This window comes from Hypanus sabinus, unplaced genomic scaffold (assembly GCF_030144855.1).
Source record: "Hypanus sabinus isolate sHypSab1 unplaced genomic scaffold, sHypSab1.hap1 scaffold_647, whole genome shotgun sequence".
Taxonomy (NCBI): domain Eukaryota; kingdom Metazoa; phylum Chordata; class Chondrichthyes; order Myliobatiformes; family Dasyatidae; genus Hypanus; species Hypanus sabinus.
This window is the reverse complement of record NW_026781503.1, coordinates 179,889-199,242: the sequence shown is the minus strand read 5'-3', so window position 1 is coordinate 199,242 and position 19,354 is coordinate 179,889. Positions and strand designations below refer to the sequence as shown.

The window sequence follows — 19,354 nt, the reverse complement described above, 5'->3', positions numbered from 1 at the left end:
GAGCTGGCAGGTGGAAAATGCAAAGGGTTGAACAAAGAGGAATCTGATAGGATAGGAGAGTGGATAATGGGGGGAAAAAGTAAAAGCGGAACGAGAGAGAGACAATCCGCAGTGGGGAAGAGTGGAGACAGGATGGAGGAGACAGGCGTGTGGGTTGATGAAAAAAAAAGGTAGAGGTAGAAGTTAAAGATATCGATGTTCATGTCATTGAGGAGTAAACTACCCGGATGTAATATGAGGTGTTGCTCCTCCAACCTGAGAGTGCGCTCATCGTGTTAGTTAAACAATGAACCGGAAGGGAGAGTGGATTAATAATTTCCCTCTGCGATCCGTATTAAGTCAATCCTCTCTCAACTTAAACCAGTGCCCTCTGGTTGTTGATTCCACAAAGGTGGGGAAAAGGACTGTGCATATACCCCATTTCTGTACCCTCATGGTTTGGAACGCCTGCATAAGGTCACCTCAATCTCCTGCACTTCAAGGTGTGAAATCCCAACCTGTCCAACCTCTCTCCAGAACTCAATCCCTCGAGTACCGGCACCATTCTCGTAAACCTCCCCTGCACTCATTCCAGCATGACGTCCTCTCTCCTGTAGCAGAATGACCAAACAGGAGGAAATCTGCAGCTGCTGGAAATTCAAACAACACACACAAAATGCTGGTGGCACTGTCAGAAGCACTGTCAGTGACGAAGGGTCTCGGCCCGAAAAGTCGACAGTGCTTCTCCCATTACATGTTGCCTGGCCTGCTGTGATCCACCAGCATTTTGTGCAGAATGACCAAAACTGAATACAATAATCCAGGCGTGAATACCCTAATCCTAATGAAACCTCACTGGCCTCTTCTTCAGACCATGAGCCATGAGATATCGGACAGAGGCCGCTCAGCCAATCAAGTCTGCTCCGCCATTCCTTCGTGTCCAATTGATTATCTCTCTCAACCCCATTCTCCTGCCTTCTCCCCATAATCTTTGAACATCCATTTAAAATACACTCAATGACTTGACCGCTACTCCGTTCACATATATAACCATATAACAATCACAGCACGGAAACAGGCCATCTTGGCCCTCCTAGTCCGTGCCGAACACTTAATCTCACCTAGTCCCACCTACCCACACTCAGCCCATAACCCTCCACTCCTTTCCTGTCCATATACCTATCCAATTTTACCTTAAATGACACAACTACTTCTACAGGAAGCTCATTCAACACAGCTATCACTCTCTGAGTAAGGAAATACCCCCTCGTGTTTCCCTTAAACTTCTGCCACCTAACTCTCAAATCATGTCCTCTAGTTTGAATTTGCCCTACTCTCAATGGAAACAGCCTGTTCACGTCAACTCTATCTATCCCTCTCAAAATTTTAAATACCTCGATCAAATCCCCCCTCAACCTTCTACGCTCCAATGAATAGAGACCTAACTTGTTCAACCTTTCTCTGTAACTTAATTGCTGAAACCCAGGTAACATCCTAGTAAATCGTCTCTGCACTCTCTCTAATTTATTGATATCTTTCCTATAATTCGGTGACCAGAACTGCACACAATATTCCAAATTTGGCCTTACCAATGCCTTGTACAACTTTAGCATTACATCCCAACTTCTGTACTCAATGCTTTGATTTATAAAGGCCAGCGTTCCAAAAGCCCTCTTCACCACCCTATCTACATGGGAATGAATTCTAAAGATTAAAATTCCTCCTCATCTCTGCTGTCAGTGGATGCCCTATACATTGAGGGCTGTCCTCTGGTCCCAGATTCACACAGTACAGGGTGCATCTTCTTCACAGCCACTCTGTCGAGGCCTTTCAATATTTAATAGTCTTCAATGAGATCCCCTCTCTTTCTTCCAGACCAGCGAATAACAGGGTCAAAGACGTCTAATGCTCCTCACACTTAACCATTTCATTCCTGGAATCACCCTCGTGAAACTTCTCCGGACCAGCCCCAATACGAGAGTAGCATTTTCTCAGATAACAGGTCGGAAACAACTCACAATACACCGAGCGATCTGACCAATGCGTTTTAAAGCTAGTGTCACATCCTTGCTCTTATATGCTAACATTACTGTTGCCATCCTTAATCAACACAATCTGCAAGCAAAACAACAGGGACTCCTGCTCAAGGACTCCCAAGTACCTATGCTCTTCTGATTTTTGAATTTCCTCCCATTTTTTTTCTACGCCCCTATTCCTTCTACAAATTGTACATGACCGTTCCCTTGCATACACAGTGTTACATCCGCCACTTCGTTGCCTGTTCTCCAAACCTATCGAAGTCTTTCTGCAGACTCCCACTTCTCTCGAAGCCCCGTACGTATCCTTGTATCAACTCCAAAGTTCGTCACCAAGGTATCAATTCCGTTATCCATATCATTCAGATTTAACACGAAAAGATGCGGTCTCAATACTGACCCCTACAGAACACCATGAGATACCGACAGCAAAACAGAAATGCCCATATTATTCTGACGCTTTCTCCCTTGTCAGTCAGCCAATCTTCGATCCAAACACGTATCTTCCCTGTAACTTCATGAGCTGTCATCTTGTTAGGCAGCCTCACATGCAGCAACTTGGAAACATAGAAACATGAAAATCTTGCAGCACAGTATAGGCCCTTCGTCCCACAAAGCTGTGCCAAACCTTTGAAATACCTAAGCTTACTCATAGCCCTCTATTTTTCTGAGCTCCATATACCTATCCAGGAGTCTTTTAAAAGACCCTCTCATTTCGGCCTCCACCACCACCTCCGGCAGACCATTCCACACACTCACCACTCTCTGCGTAAAAATCTTACCCCTGACATCTCCTCTGTACCTACCTCCAAGCACATTTAAACTGTGCCCTCTCGTGTAGTCATTTCAGCCCTGGGGAAAAGCCTCTGACAAACCCCATGATCGATGCCTCTCATCATCTTGTACACCTCTATCAGGTCATCTCTCATCCACCGTCACTCCAAGGAGAAAGGGCCGAGTTCATTCAACTTCTTCTCATAAGGAATTCTCCTCAATCCAGGCAACATCGTTGTAAATCGCCTCAGCAACATTTCTATGGCTTCCACGTCCTTCCTGTAGTGAGGCGACCAGGACTGCGCACTATATTCCAAAATGCGTCTGATCAGGGTCCTATATAGCTGCAACAGTAAGTCACGACTTTTAAACTCAGTCCAATGGTGGATGAAGGCCAATGCGCCGCACGACTTCTTAACCACGGAGTCAACTTGTGTTGCAGCTTTGAGTGTCCTATGGACTGGAACCCCAAGATCCCTTTGATTCTGCACACTGTCAAGAGTCTTACCATTAATGCTGTATTCTGCCAAAATGAACAACCTCACACTTATCTAGGTTGAACTCCATCTGCCACTTCTCAGCCCAGTTTTGCATCCTGTCAATGTCCCACTGTAACCTCTATCATCCTTCCACACGATCCACAGCACCCACAACATTTGTGTCATTAGCAAAATTAATAAACCATCCCTCCACTTCCTCATTCAGGTCAATTATAAAAATCACAAAGAGTAGGGGTCCCAGAACCGATCCCTGAGGCACCCCACTGGTCACCGACCTCCATGCAGAATATGACCCGTCTACAACCACTCTTTGCATTCTGTGGCAAGCCAGTTCTGGATCCACAAAGCAACGTCCTCTTGGATCCCATGTCTCCTTGCTCTCTGAACCAGCCTTGCATGGGGTACCTTGTTAAAGATCATCTGAAAATCCAAGCAAACAACATCCACTACCTCTGCTTTATCTATCTTGCCTGTTATTTCCTCAAAATATTCCAAGAGATTTGTCAGACACTATTTCCTGTAAAGGAATCCTGCTGACTTTATCCTACTTCATCATCCTCCCCAATTACAGTACCCAAAAAACTCACCCTTAATACACCCGGACATATTCCTGACCACTGAGCTCAGACTAACTGTCCTGTCATCTCACTGGACAACATTTTTTTAAAGTGTTGCTTCCTCAGAATTGTTTTGTTTATGATAGACTGCTTGACGATTAACACAAATATAATTTCAGACTACTTGTATCAGGTAGGAATTTGGAAAAACGACAAATTAACTTTTATTGAATATATTATATTTAATTGCATAATGGTGCTGATGCTTTGCAATAGTGCAACTAAGTTAAAATATTTTGTTAATGGTTTTCATTTGTACTCAGTATCCGAGGCTTTTCGCTTAAGTGACCAACAATAATTCGCAGCGTTGCTGGATTCAGTGGAAACTGCGTGAATAGATGAAGAGTCGGTCATCTTTGGTCCAAATTCCGTTTGGACCGTCGGGGTCACCAATGTAGCGATGTACTACATACAGAGCGAGAGACAACGACACGCATTCGGTAAGTCATTTTGAGACTAGTTTATTCAAACTTCGCGGCGCTGGCATTTAATCCTCAGCGCCCGCCCTCTCCGGGCGGAAATGACGTCAGAGCTGCATTACTAAAGTCTCTTCAGAATGATATCACAAAAAACACACGACAAAACAGACTACACCAGAAAATCTACATAATGTTTGGTAATCCCCAATTCCAGAGTCCAGAGAGGCAGCTGTGTATTAATATCGCGCTACCTTCTTAGCGTGTTTCCCGGAAAGGAGAACCAAATCCACCAGACAAAACAAGACGACCCAGACACACCAAGAGACCAACTCTACCACCCAACAAACCAAAAACTAAAGCTACAAGACCTACACAAAACCACATAGTTACACATAGTTATATCTAATGTATACTTACAACAGTGTAGACAACATCAAATTGATTAAAAAAAAACAGACCATGGGTACAATAAAAATAGTCCAAAGAAGTTAACAGACTATAAGTTGAAAAGAAACCACCACACAGTTTCCGCAAGTCCTCAGGGTCCCGATAGACTCGTCATCCTACGCAGTCGGCAGAAGGCATTCCCGTGAACTGGAAGGCCCGGCATTCCCGTGAACGTTCTCCGGACCCGCTCCAATACGAGCACATCTGTTTTCGCAGGTTGTAAACTGTTCACAATTCACCAAGAGCGATCTGACCAATGCGTTTTAAAGCTACAGTGTCACGCCCTTGTTATTATATGCTAACATTACAGTTGTCATCCTTCATCGATTCAATCTGCAAGCAAACCTTTAAGGACTCCTGCTCAAGGATTCCCAAGTATTTATGCACCTCTGATTTTTGAAATTTCTCACATTTATTTATTTTTTCTCTACGCCCTTATTCCTTCCACAATTGTACATGACCGTACATTTGCATACACTATACAATTCCGTACATCTCATCCACGACTTCGTTGTCCGTTCTCCAAACCTATCGAAGACCTTTTACAGACTGCAGCTTTGCTCTAAACTATCTGTCTGTTATCAGTATCAACTGCAACGTTCTGTGGATGCTGGGAATCCAAGCAACACATACACAAAATGCTGGAGGACCCTAGGAGTCCAGGCAACATATATGGGAAATGGTAAACAGTCGACGTTTCGGGCCGAGACCCTTCATCAGGACTGGGGGGAAAAACGTGAGACGTCAGAGGAAGAAGTGCGGGGGTGAAAAGGGTAGAGTAAGTGGGGGGGGGTGAAAAGGGTAGAGTAAGTGGGGGGGGGTGAAAAGGGTAGAGTAAGTGGGGGGGGTGAAAAGGGTAGAGTAAGTGGGGGGGGGTGAAAAGGGTAGAGTAAGTGGGGGGGTGTGAAAAAGGTAGAGTAAGTGGGGGGGGGTGAAAAGGGTAGAGTAAGTGGGGGGGGTGAAAAGGGTAGAGTAAGTGGGGGGGGTGAAAAGGGTAGAGTAAGTGGGGGGGGGTGAAAAGGGTAGAGTAAGTGGGGGGGGTGAAAAGGGTAGAGTAAGTGGGGGGGGTGAAAAGGGTAGAGTAAGTGGGGGGTGAAAAGGGTAGAGTAAGTGGGGGGGGTGAAAAGGGTAGAGTAAGTGGGGGGGGGTGAAAAGGGTAGAGTAAGTGGTCGGTGATAGGTGAAGCTGCGAGAGGGGGAGTAGTGAAGGTGGAAAAAAACTTCTTAGGATTTTATTTCCTTAACGATCCTCGAAAAATCATTGCTAATGCCTCCACATCTCTTCAGCCACCTCCTTCAGATCTCTGGGGTGTATACTATATGGTACAGGTGACCTGTTTACCTTCAGACCATATCAGTTTCCAAGAACCTTCTCCCGAGTAACGTAACTTTACACATTCTGACCACTGACATCTGGTACTTCCGTATTCCTGCCGGTGTCTTCGAGAGGAGTGATGTACAAGACTTATTCAGTTCATCTGGCATGACCTTGCACTCCGAGCCCATTACTACCTCTCCATCATAATTTTTCAGTGGTTCGTCATCCGCTTCTCCCTTTCTTTTACACTATAATTACCTGAAGAAACATTTGGTATCCTCTTTAATATTACCGGCTAGCTCACTGAAGTGTTACATCTTTTCCTTCTTAATTATTTTAGTTGCATTCTGTTGGTTTTTAAAATCTTCTCAATCCTTCAACATACTAGTGATTTTTGCTCTATGCCCTCTCTTTGGTTTTTCTTAACAGCCACGGTTTTTTCACCTTAGCTTTAAAATTCTACTTCCTCTTTGTGATGCATAGAGATTTGAGGGGCGAAGAACATCTCAGACAGAACTGCAGTCAGCTCGACTTCTTCAGTCTGCAGGAAATTCAAGCGGAACCTTTCACCCACAGAGTGGTGACTGTTTGGAACTCATTCACAGGGACAGTGAGAGGTGAACAACAGGGGAGGATTTGAAAGATCTGCTGTGGAACAGAATCACTGGCAAGGCCCAGCGGCCTGAGTTGACTCTCTGCTCTACACTAGGTGTGTTATAAATTCACTAAGTACCGGAGACAGTGTTTAATATAGAGTTGATTTATTTGTCACAGGTCTAGTCCCATTAAAGGTGACTATGCAGCAGAAGAAACTCCTCCCATGCCTGGTGAGCAGCAGCAATAATTGCAGAGTTCAGCACCGACACTCACTCTCGAATTTGCATTCAGCAACGCTGATGAATAAATATTCAGCATGCAGCTGATTGAAACGTTCTCCCAGTGTGAACCGGTAGTGTGTGGTAAGTGTAACACGCAGTAAGGTTTCACTGCTAAAGTAACGGCCTCTCTGTAATGTTTCGCTGCTGAGGTAATGGTTTCTCTGTAGCAGCAATGTTTAGGGTAAGACTAGAGGAAATAGGGTTTTCGAGTGTGGGGCTATGCAATGACAGAAATATTCTTTCTTGTGAGCCTGGAAGAGAGATTTTCACGGTTTTTTGCTGGCGAGAGATGAGAAGACGTGAATGGAGAGAGCGGGCCCTTTTTCCTTTTTTTCAGTTTCTTTACTAACCCTATAGTCAAAATAAGTATTATAGAGCTCAATCGTTTAATTGCATATTGTGCATCGTTTGTTACTTCGGGGTACTGATCTGCAACATGGGACACATCACACAGCATTCACCCAAATGAGAGTGCCTAAGTTTGCTCGGGCTGGGGGGGGGGGGCTATCACCCCGTATATTAAACTGCCAGCTGAAGCGATCGTTACGTAAGGTTAGATGAATGAGTGAATAGCTTCCCTCATTCACAGCTGATAAACAACCTCTCCACAGTGTGTACTGAATGATGCACTTTTGGTTGATTTGGCTGTGAAAATCTCCTGATAAAGTCTCTACCCAGTGTGAACTCGCTGGTGTCTCTGTAGTTGAAATGACAAAGTGAATCCCTTCCCACACATTGAAGCCAGAATTATTCTTCTCCGTCGAGTCTACGCCGTAGGCTCTACTTGGCCGCGTACCCGACGCTGCACCCTCGGCTGTACTGTATGCCGTAGCCTAACGCGTACATTCCTAAAAATGCAACTACGCATCACAGCGACGCAGACGACAAGAACTGTGATTGGTCCACTTAGTAGCAGCCAGTTTCCTTTTCTTTTTCAATCTTTTTATTAAGTTTCAAATTCAATAAGCATAGCAATTATATAACGATACAAAGAGATCGGGATTACATTAATAACGGTTGACACGTAAAAGCACATATTTCAAATGACAAATTTAGTTTAACCTCCTAATCGCATAGCAACTAACCATGAAAGAGATATTATATAAGGAGAAAAAAATCGTAAACTAGAAAAAACACTAAACTTAAAAAAAAAGACAGAATTGGGCTGTCATATTACAACGGCTGAAATTATTTGGCGTTAACTCCGCTCGTCTATACAAGAACAAAAACTTATTACACAAGATTCGGAAAGGGTCAACTTACAGCATATGAAAATATTGAATAAATGGCCTCAAAGTCTCTTCAGATTCAACCGAAGGATCCACAGTACCACTCCTAATTTTTTCCAAGTTTAGACATGTTATGGTTTGGGAAAACCATTCAAATGTAGTAGGGAGATTGGAATCTTTCCATTTCAGTAAAGTAGATCTGCTGGCCATTAATGTAACAAATGCAATTAGACGACAAGCTGACGAGGATAAATGACTAGAGTCCATCACCGGTCGTCCAAAAATTGCGGTAGTAGGATGTGGTTGTAAATCAATACGCAGAACTACTGAGATAATATCTCAAAATATCCTTCCAATATTTTTTTAGAAGAGGACAAGACCAGAACATATGTGTCAAGGAAGCTACCTCGGAATTACATCCATCAGAAACAGGATTTAATGGCAGTAAAAATGAGCAAACTTATCCTTGGACATATGAGCCCTTTGAACCACCTTAAATTGCATGAAGGCATGTCTGACACACACTGAAGAGGTATTTTCTAGTTCAAGAATTTTCTCCCATTTCTGCATAGGTAAAGGTATCCGAAGTTCTCTTTCCCACTCATTCTTAATTTTATCAGAAGTATCCAAGTGTATTTTCATAATTAAATCATAAATAAATGATAATAAACTCTTCTGATGTGGATTTGAACTTTTCCCCCGTAACTTCAATTTGATGTGATATCGGAACAGAAGGTAAAATAACATTCAAAAAGTTTCTAATCTGTATATATCTGAAAAAGTGTGATCTAGGCGAATTATATATATTAGAAAGCTGTTCAAAAGAAATAAAACAATCATCCATAAATAAGTCACGAAAACATAATTTTCCCTTTGTTTGCAATAAAAGAAAAGCTTGATCAATTTAAATGGTTGAAAGAAAAAAAAATAGATATAATAGAACTTGACAGTATATATTTATTTGGTCCAAAAAAGTACCAAAATTGAAACCATATTCCTATTGTATGCTTAATTATTGTAATTACCATTTGCTTACTAAATTTAGTAAGTGCAAAGGGAACCACAGCCCCTAACATAGAAGCCAATGAAAACTCCTGTCGAGACTCATGCTCAAGGTTCAACTCTTGTGTCCAAAACATTAAATATCGAATATTAATTGCCCGATAATAAAAACTATGATCCGGCAAAACCAAGCCGCCTTCCTTTTTTGATTTCTGTAACTATTTCTAATTTCACCTGGGATTTCTATTCTGCCATCCATATGCAGAAATTTTAGAATCAATAATATTAAAAAAATGTTAGAGATAAAAATTGATACTGCCTGAAATAGGTACTGAAATTTAGGTAAAATAATCATCTTAATAGCATTAATGGAACCAATCAAGGATAAGGACAATGGGGACCATTTAGTAAACAATTGTTTAGCCTGATCAATTAAGGGTAAACATTAACTTTAAATAAATCGTTGTGCTTCTTAGTAATTTTAACACCCAAATAAATAAAATAATCAGCAAGCAATCTAAATGGTAACTGTCTGTAAATTGAGACTTGCATATTTAATGGGGAAAGCAGTTTTATTAAGATTCAGTTTATAAGCAGAAAAACTACTAAACTGTGCAAGATGTGTTATTACTGCAGGAATGGATTACTCTGGATTAGAAATATCTAGCGACAGGTTATCTGCATATTGTGATACTTTACGCGTCCCATTCCCATGAGTAACACCAAATATATTGGGTGAATCACGAATAGCAATTGCCAAGGGCTCCAGGCCAATATCTGATAGTAAGGGACAGCCTTGTCTAGTACCTTGGAAAAGCCTAAAGAAAGGGGATCTCTGATTATTAGTGAAACAGACGCCAAAGGTATATGTTATATCAATTGTATCCAAGATATAAATTTTGGGCTAAAAGTAAATTTCTCTAGTATTTTAAACAAATATTCCCATTCAAATGTATCAAATGCCGTCTCGGCATCGACCGAGATAACACATTCTGGTGTCTTAGATAAAGTCATGTATACAATGTTCATTAACCTCCAAACATTAAAATGTGTATAATGATTTTTAATAAATCCTGCCTGATGCTCGGAGACAATTTGTGGCAATATCTTCACCAATCTAATTGCTAATATTTGACAAAGGATTTTAGATACAACATTCACAAAGATATAGTTCTGTCTGTTGCACATTCAGTAAGATCATTTATCATTTTTGGGAATTAAATAAATTGATGCTTCATAAAATGTTTGCGGTAACTTATGTACAAATAAAGCATCTTTAAAAATTTTACCTAACCAGGGAGAAAGTAAACCGGAAAAAGATTTTAAAAATTCAGCTGTATACTCATCCGGACCAGGTGCTTTACCAGAATTCATTGAATAAATTGCTTTCTTTATTTCCTCTTCAGTAATGGGTGTGTCTAATACTAAATGTTCATCAACTGATAATTTCATAATATTTAATTTCCTGAAAAATTCATGCATTATGATAGAATCCTCAGGAAATTCTGATTGGTATAAATTGGTATAAAATTCTTGAAAAAATTTGTTAATTTCGTCATGGTCAACCGTCAAAGTACCATCCTGTTTAAGAACCCTATTAATCTGAAGTTTCGCTAAAGCAGCTTTTAATTGGTTAGCCAATAATTTACCCAATTTATCAACAAATATATAAAGTAACTGATTTTCAATCGGGGATGTTAATAACAAATGATGTTGCATCTTAAGTTCAACTCTCTCTTTAAAAAGCATCAAATGGGGAGAAATAGAATTATTTCTATCAATTTCTTTAATCTTATCAACCAATGTACGTATTTCATTATTAATTTGAAATTATTTTTTTTTCAATCCAGCAGAGTGTGAAATAATTTACCCTCGGATATATGTTTTAAAGGCATCGCGTGATATCCCACTTAAAATTTCTTCCGTTGAGTTAGTTGAAAAGAAAAAAGCAATCTGTCCTTTAATGAAATTAATAAAATTTAAGCCCTGAAGTAAAATAGAGTTGAACCGCCATTGTTTGGTACCAAAGGTTACATCAGTTAACTTAACTGATCATTTCAAAGGTGCATGATCGGAAATGGCAATGTTATCATATTCACAGGCAGTGACAAATGAAACTAATCGAAAATCAATAAAGGTGTAAAGGAATCTAGAGTAATTATGATATACATGAGAAAAAAGAGAACTCTTTTTCATTAGGATGTAAAAACCTCCTAATTTCTAAAATTCCAGAGTCAACTAAGAAGGAATTAATAAAAATAGCAGATTTGTTTGTAAGTACCTGATTAGGCACAGACTTACGTTTCAGACATCTCTACCCATTATTACCATATATTCATATAAATTGGGAAGAAATGCAAAAAAGTGCTTAAATTCAGTATAGTCAGTATTTAGTGCATAAATATTAACCAAAACTAATTTATTGTCATAAAGTTAACCGGTGTTTAATAGAAGTCTATCATATTGGTCTGAAATTGTATCATAGTGAACAAATGAAATCTAGGAGTCTATAAAAAAAAGAAACACCTTTCACCTTAGTCGATGAGTTAGAGTGAAACTGTTGGCCTTTCCGAAAACTAAGGAAGCGCTGATTACCCTCCTTACTCAGATGAGTCTCCTGCGCAAAAAATAATCTGAACATTCAGTCTATGAAAAACTCAAAAAATATTCTTCCATTTAATTGGATGATTCAAACCGTTCGTATTCCATGAAACAATATTAATAATGACAAAATTAATTAGGAATATCCATTTTCCTTAAATAAACAATGTAGTATGTAAAGGGTTAACCATATTGCATAGGAAACTCACGAATCAGGAAGAGGGAAAATAGTTTAAAGAGGAAACGGAAGTTACGACAATACAGACATTTTTGTAGTTTCAGTTCAGCCCAAAAAAAATACTAGACTAAAAATAGCCCTACCCACCCCCCCCACCCCAAACCACAAAGACCAAAAACCTGGCCAATAGACAGCCAAACAACTATCTAAGAACCTCCCTACCCTTGTCTCCCTTGAGGGCAAATCTCTCAAAATAAAAAAAATAAGAAACAAACCACCCATTGTCAAAACATTACGAGAGGAATGTCAAGCAGATGTTAGAGAAAAAACAGCCAATTGCAGACCATTTTAAAAGGAAAGGTCTTAAAAATGACACAAAATACAATTTTAATAATATTTCAAGAAAAAGGAAATAATCAGCAAATCAACGTCTTAATGATTTTCAAAAGCAAACAACTAAAAATAAAAAAAGTAAAACAATGAAGGAAAAATTAAAGGAACGTTAACGTGGAAACATAATAAACGTCCGTACGTCAAAACACAGTGCGACTGTAATCAACCCAAGGGCAAAGTTCTAAAGTGTCCAAATCTATAAGCTGGTTGTTAATTAATAAACCAGATACACAGACATAAAGGAACCGTAAATTTCATAGACATCCACGCTCAAATATTGATCTTCAAAACATTAGACATCTGCGTTCAAGCTTAGATCTTCGAGAAATTGTTTTGCTTCATTCACGGATTTAAAGCATTTGAATGATTTGTCGGGCAGAGCAACCCTTAGGTGAAATGGTTAGAACAAAGCTGGACAAAGATTCCTCTGATATAATTCTGACATCACCATTTTAAAATGCAATCTTTCTTGCATAACCTCAGGACAAAAAATCTTCAACAAAATGAAACTTAAGATGCTGATGCTCAGTAACTCCTTTCTGATGAGCAATCGGAATGAAGAGCTCCTTAGTATTCCCATTGTGACATCGTAGAATTACATGACGCGGTTTTAACCCTTTCGATCGTTTTGGTTTCAGCGCCCGATGTGCGCGGTCGAGTACAGGAAGAGAAGAAAAACCTCTGAGCCAAAGACCTCCATTCAGAATTGAGAAAAAAATGAGTAAGATCCCAGCTCTCAATGTCCTCACTGTGTCTATTATTCGCAAATTCAGTCTGTGGCTTCGACTGTCCAAATCAATAATCTTGACTTTATTCTGCTCCAATGTATGAGTGGTCAAAGTTAATTTCTTTTCCAAAGAATTCAATTTGTGATCTCTGTTTCAAGCTGTAATAAGCGATTAAATTTCTCGCTGCTGTTTTTTGTTCTTCTTTTCAACTGTTGCCAACCTACCTTCACTCTCCTTTAGCCATACTTCCAAGGTAGTAAATCTTTTATCAAGTTTTTCATCCAAAAGAATCGAGATAGCCTGTAAAGTAAGTTGAAACTTTTTAGGCTGTTCAAAGACACCTTCTTTCTTCCCATTTCCATTGCCAGTTTCCTTGCCTTCAGCTAATGCCTTTCTTCCTCTGTAAGCCATTTTAGTCGATTAAAATTCAAATTCAAATATATAAAAGTGTTATAAACACTTTGATAAAGATATTAAAGGGGTGGTAAGTAAATTTAAAATGAATAGAGCAAAGCCGGAAAGCGACTCCATGTAGCGCCTCCAAGAGAGTCTTTTGCCTAATGTAGCCTAACGTGCACATTCCCAAAACTGTAACTATGCATTGTGGTGACACAGACAGCAAGAACTGTGATTGATCTACTTGGCAGCAGCCAGTTTCCTCCTACGCATATCCTGTTGTTTCAAAGTTGGAAAATGGAACAAATTGAGGAGAGGGTAAGTGAGGAAGTCAGAAAATATGTACATTTGCACGACTCTTCACCGGCACACAATAAAGACTTGAAAATGGCATCAAATTTGTGGAAAGAAATTTCCACAAGACCGGCTTGGACGTCATGGACTGCACAAAGAAATGGAAAAACTTCTCTCTTTCTGCGCTGCAGTAATTTCAATAAAAGTAACTCTTGTTCAACATCCATTAGCTCCAACTCCAACAAGATGAACTCAGCAGTTGCCATCGTGCCCAACTCCACTCGAGTCAATTCAACACAGTGGAATAGCACCCCAACACCAACTAGCGTTTTGGCAGAGCGACGCAGGCACACAAACACACAAGTAGAAATGCTCACAACTGTGCAGACAACATGCATGGGCTACTGCATATGCTACACGATAGTGCCTACTCAGAGGTATAATTCAGGCTTGAGCAGGTGAATGGCTTCTCCCCAGAGTGTACCGACCGGTGTGCTTGTAGGTGGGATGACTGTGTGAATCCCTTCCCACAGTCTGAGCAACTGAACAGCCTCTCTCCAGTGTGAACTCGCTGATGTACCTTCAGTTGAGATGAGCAAGAGAATCCCTTCCCACAGTCTGAGCAGGTGAACGGCCTCTCCCCAGTGTGAACTCGCTGGTGTACCTTCAGATGAAATGACCGAGTGAATCGCTTCCCACAGACTGAGCATGTGAACGGCCTCTCCCCAGTGTGAACTCGCTGATGTAGCTTCAGTTCAGATGAGCGAGTGAATCCCTTCCCACAGTCTGAGCAGATGAACGGCCTCTCTCCAGTGTGAACTCGTTGATGTACCTTCAGTTTAGATGAGCAAGTGAATCCCTTCCCACAGTCTGAGCAGCTGAACGGCCGCTCCCCAGTGTGAACTCTTTGATGTACCTTCAGTTGAGATGACTGAGTGAATCCCTTCCCACAGTCTGAACAGGTGAACGACCACTCCCCAGTGTGTACTGACTGGTGTCTCAGTAGCTGAGATGACAAAGTGAAACCCTCCCCACAGTACGGGCAGGTAAATAGCCGCTCCCCCGTGTGAACTGACCTGTGTGCTTGTAGGTGAGATGACTGAGTGAATCTCTTCCCACAGTCCGAGCAGGTGAACGGCCGCTCACCGGTGTGAACCCGCTGGTGAGCCATTAGGGCGGATGACCGAGTGAATCCCTTCCCACACACTGAGCAGGTGTATGGCTTCTCCCCAGTGTGAGCTGACTGGTGTCTCAGTAGCTGAGTCGACAAAATGAATCCCTTCCCACAGTATGAACAGGTAAACAGCCTCTCCCCAGTGTGAACTGACCTGTGTGCTCGTAGGTGGGCTGACTGAGTGAATCTCTTCCCACAGTCTGAGCAGAGGAATGGCCTCTCCCCAGTGTGCACTTGCTGATGTACCTTCAATTTAGATGACTGAGTGAATCCCTTCCCACAGTCTGAGCAGGTGAACGGCCGCTCCCCAGTGTGAACTCTCTGATGTACCTTCAGTTCAGATGACTGAGTGAATCCCTTCCCACAGTCTGAGCAGGTGAATGGCCGCTCCCCAGTGTGAATTCTCTGATGTACCTTCAGTTTAGATGAGCAGCTGAAGCCTTTCCCACAGTCTGAGCAGGTGAACGGCCTCTCCCCAGTGTGAACTCGTTGGTGAGCCATTAGGGTGGATGACTTAGTGAATCCCTTCACACAGTCTGAGCGGGTGAAAGGCCTCTCCCCAGTGTGAATTGACAGGTTTGTTCACAGGAGGGAAGACCTACTGAATCCCTTCTCACACAGAGATCAGGTGAATGGCATTGTCCCAGTGTGAACTTGCTGATGTCCCTTTAGCTGAAATATCCGACTGAATCCATTCATACCGTCTGAGCAGATGAATCTGAATCACCTGTTTAAAATGACAGGCGTGCCTGTCGGTCAGATGATAGAGTGAAATCCTCCCCACAGTCTGAGCAGGAAGGATGATCGAGTGAATCCCTTGCTCCACTTCTTAAATATCTGGACAGAGACAGCAAAACTGGCGTGGTGCGTTTTAGATTCCCGTAGAGAAATTTCTTGTCATTTGGAACCTGTAAAAAGATTAACAAAATGCATCCGTGGGTCCAGGACACCATTTCAGATGGGATCACTTGAGTTGTGAAGCTGTGAACTGACATCACACTGTTACAGTGAGGTTCAACACATGTTGGAGAGTGAACTCATCATCTAACTGGGCACACTGCTGGTATCTATAAGATGCCTCTCTCTATAAGAATGGAGCATTTCTGGCCTGGCACAGTTTGGAGAGACATTTGTATTATCCCTGTTCCCACTGAGCTGATGGGTTCCTGGCCCCACAGTAACTGAAACACTCTCAGTCAAATAGCCTGCAGTGCATTCCACGCACCCACCACTCTCTGGGTAAAAATCTTATCCCTGACATCCCCTCGGTACCTATTTCCTAGCGTAAAACTCTGCTCCCTCGTGTTAGACATTTCAGCCCTGGGAAAACAAACCTCTGGCTATGAACACGATCAATGTCCCTCATCATCTTATACACCTAGAAAAGGCTCTAAACATAAACAATGAAATTATACATAGCTTTGGGAAATTGTTAGAAGTATACACGATTATGAGGGTATAGATAGGATAAATGCAAGCAGCTTTTTTCCACTGAGGCTGGGTGGGATAATAACCAGAGTTCATGGGTAAGAGGGGAATGTGAAAATTTAATGGAAACATATGGAAAAGGTCTTTACTGAAATGACCGTGAGAGTGTGGAATGAGATGCCTACACAAGTGGTGAATATGAGCTCAGTTTCCCTATTTAAATGAAGTTTGGATGGGAGCCGGGATGGTAGGCGTATGGATTTGTATAAAAAGGGCACAAAGGTGATCGGGAACCAAATTCACCACAGCCACAAACTGTTCCTGCTGCTACCATCCAGCACACAGCACCACAGCAAAAGGACCAACAGGCTGCAGGACATCATCTTCAACCAGGCCATCAGACTGATTAATTGATTCCTATGCTTTCTTGACTGTCCTATATACAAACTAATTATTATACAACAATTTCAATACACATTGCACATTTAGATGGTAACATAATGTAAATATTTATACTCCTCATCTATATGAAGGATGTATATAATAAAGTCAATTTAATTCACCATCTCCACTATCTGTTCTGTCATTCTGGCTCCCATTCCTCCTACAACTTACTTTAACCACATAACCACCGCGCCCCCCCCCCCCCCCCACTACCTCTGGCAAGCCTTACCACTAGGATATTAGTCACCTCTTGATCTGTTCCCCTATTAGCCCTCTGCCAGGGAATTCCCACAACAGCTTCTAAAGTAGTCTTCCTGTTGTTGTGGGGGATGGCCACTAGAGTACTCTGTGATGCCTGTTTAACCTCATTCCCCTTCCTGACTCTCACCCAGTTTCCTGTGCCCTGCACCTTGGGTGTAACTCACCTTTCTGCATGTCATATCTATCAACACCTCCAACTCCTGGATGATCGGGAATTCATCCATTTCAAGTTCCAGCTCATTGAAGTGCAGGGTTACAAGCTGCAGCTGGATGCACATCTTGTATGTGAGGGCATCAGGGACACTGGAGATCTCCCCGCCTTCTCACCAATAGCCCCTCTAACTTGTAATCATCAGTCTGCAGATACTGTGCATTTTTTATCCAGTGATAAGATGTGCACAGTAAATTTTATATAGAGATGTATTCATTTTCATAGCTGGCAAATCACTGTTGACAGGAACTTTGATCTCCTCTGGGTTCGATCAAGTTCATCTGCACTTTCACAAAACCTATGTAGCAGGCCTGGAATGGGTAATGAAGGATTTTCTCACCAAAGCATTTGCATATTGTCCATATGTGGTTTGCTTGATAAATTACACTTTAAAAATTCAGATTTCCAAATATCACTCCACTTCTTCCCACTTGCAAATTCTCCAGCAACTTTTGCATCACCACAATGCACACAGGTATCACCAGTTTCTATATTCTACAAAAATATTCCCCTAAACCCTCCCCCAATGACTGACAGTGGTGAACTCAGTGAATGCAATGCCAATGTATATGAAGGGAAGGGCAGTAGTCTGGCTGGAGTCTGGCATATTTTTGATGTGAAAGCCACTTGTTGCCCAAGCCAAAGGTGTTTGATATCATTATGTACCCAGAGAGAATGGGACAAAACATGTTCTCACCGGTAGAAAAGTCCAGAGCAAGAGGAGAACAAGCAACAAACACAAAATACTGGAGGAACTCAGCAGGCTAGGCAGTATCTGTGGAAAAGAGTACTAATGCTGAGTTCCTCCAGTTTTTTGTGCGTGTTGCTTGGAATTCCAGCATCTGCAGATTTTCTCTTGTTAGAGGTTGGACGTAGAACAAAGGCGATTTTCTCAACTGGTGATGTAAAATATTTTGTTCCCTTTCTCCGAGTTCCTAATCCTTGCATATAGATAGCTGGAGCTCAGCTCTGTCTGAGAGATCCATCGGTTCCCATTCCCTCATCAGCCGGAAGCTCCCCGGGGCCCGTGTACAGATAGTGGGACTGAGAGTGAGGGACGAGAGCAGGACTATCCCGGGATTGCGGGTCACGGTGACCGGATTTCACAGGAATTGTCCTGAAGTCGGTGTTTAAGATAAAAACACAGAGAAACTTTCTTACCTGCACCAGAAATTTTCAAGGCCTTCGGTGTACTACGCGCATGCGTGATACTCGTAGACGTCATCAGCGCTGACGCCTGCGCATTTCATCGGTGCTTCGGCGCCGGGGAAATTTTTAACGCAGCGCCTTATGGGTAATCACGGTGCCATTAAACATTTCTGCAAGCACCGGTTCAACGTCTATACCTCATTTTTTTCGTGTATATAGAAAAATCAGCAGCTGGTTTAACGCGGAAAGCGGCTCCCATAAACAATATACTCAATATCAAAGTGTATCTAATGCCAAAGTAAAACGCAGGTGTAAAACACAGGAGATTCTGTAGTTGCTGGAAATACAGGGACACACACATACAAAATGCTGGAGGAACTCTGCAGTTCAGGCAGCAACTAAGCAGAGGAGTACACACTCGGCATGCGGAGCGGGCTTGGTCTAAACTTTGTCTATTCCTCTCCACATTTACTGCCGGATCGGTTGATTTCCAGCAGTATTTTGCAGAAATTAACCACTTTTTTTTCGGTCAACCAGTTTCCAAATGCTTCTGATCTTTCTTTTGTAGCCAGCTCTGGGAAAAAAGCCTCTGGCTATCCACACGACCAATGCCTCTCATCATCTTTTACATCTGCATCAATGTATTATACGAAGTGACAGTCACACATCCGGTGTGCACTGCGTGCTGATGATCGACCCAAACTTGTGAGTAAAGGGTAATCAAAGCTAGTGGCATGAGTTACAGGACAATAGAGTCGTGGGGCAATTGAAACAGAAAGCAACAAATGCAAGACTGAGAGTATTGTATTTGAATGCACGCAGCATAAGGAATAAAATGGACTATCTTGCAATTCAGCTCCTGATTGGCAAACGTGACGCTGTGACCATCTGTGAAACTT

General features: G+C 41.8%; 1 protein-coding gene across 1 annotated transcript; it reads right to left on the bottom strand.

Annotated features, from left to right (window-relative positions):
• Positions 1 to 12,131: 12,131 nt before the first annotated feature.
• LOC132389752 (zinc finger protein 229-like) lies at positions 12,132 to 18,526 on the bottom strand. The gene is made up of 2 exons (XM_059962339.1): positions 18,468 to 18,526; positions 12,132 to 15,870 (listed from the first exon to the last, which is right to left on the bottom strand). Exon 2 carries the CDS (start codon positions 15,461 to 15,463, stop codon positions 14,216 to 14,218), a length of 1,248 nt encoding a protein of 415 aa, XP_059818322.1. The 5' UTR covers positions 15,464 to 15,870; positions 18,468 to 18,526; the 3' UTR covers positions 12,132 to 14,215.
• Between the last annotated feature and the right edge of the window lie 828 nt (positions 18,527 to 19,354).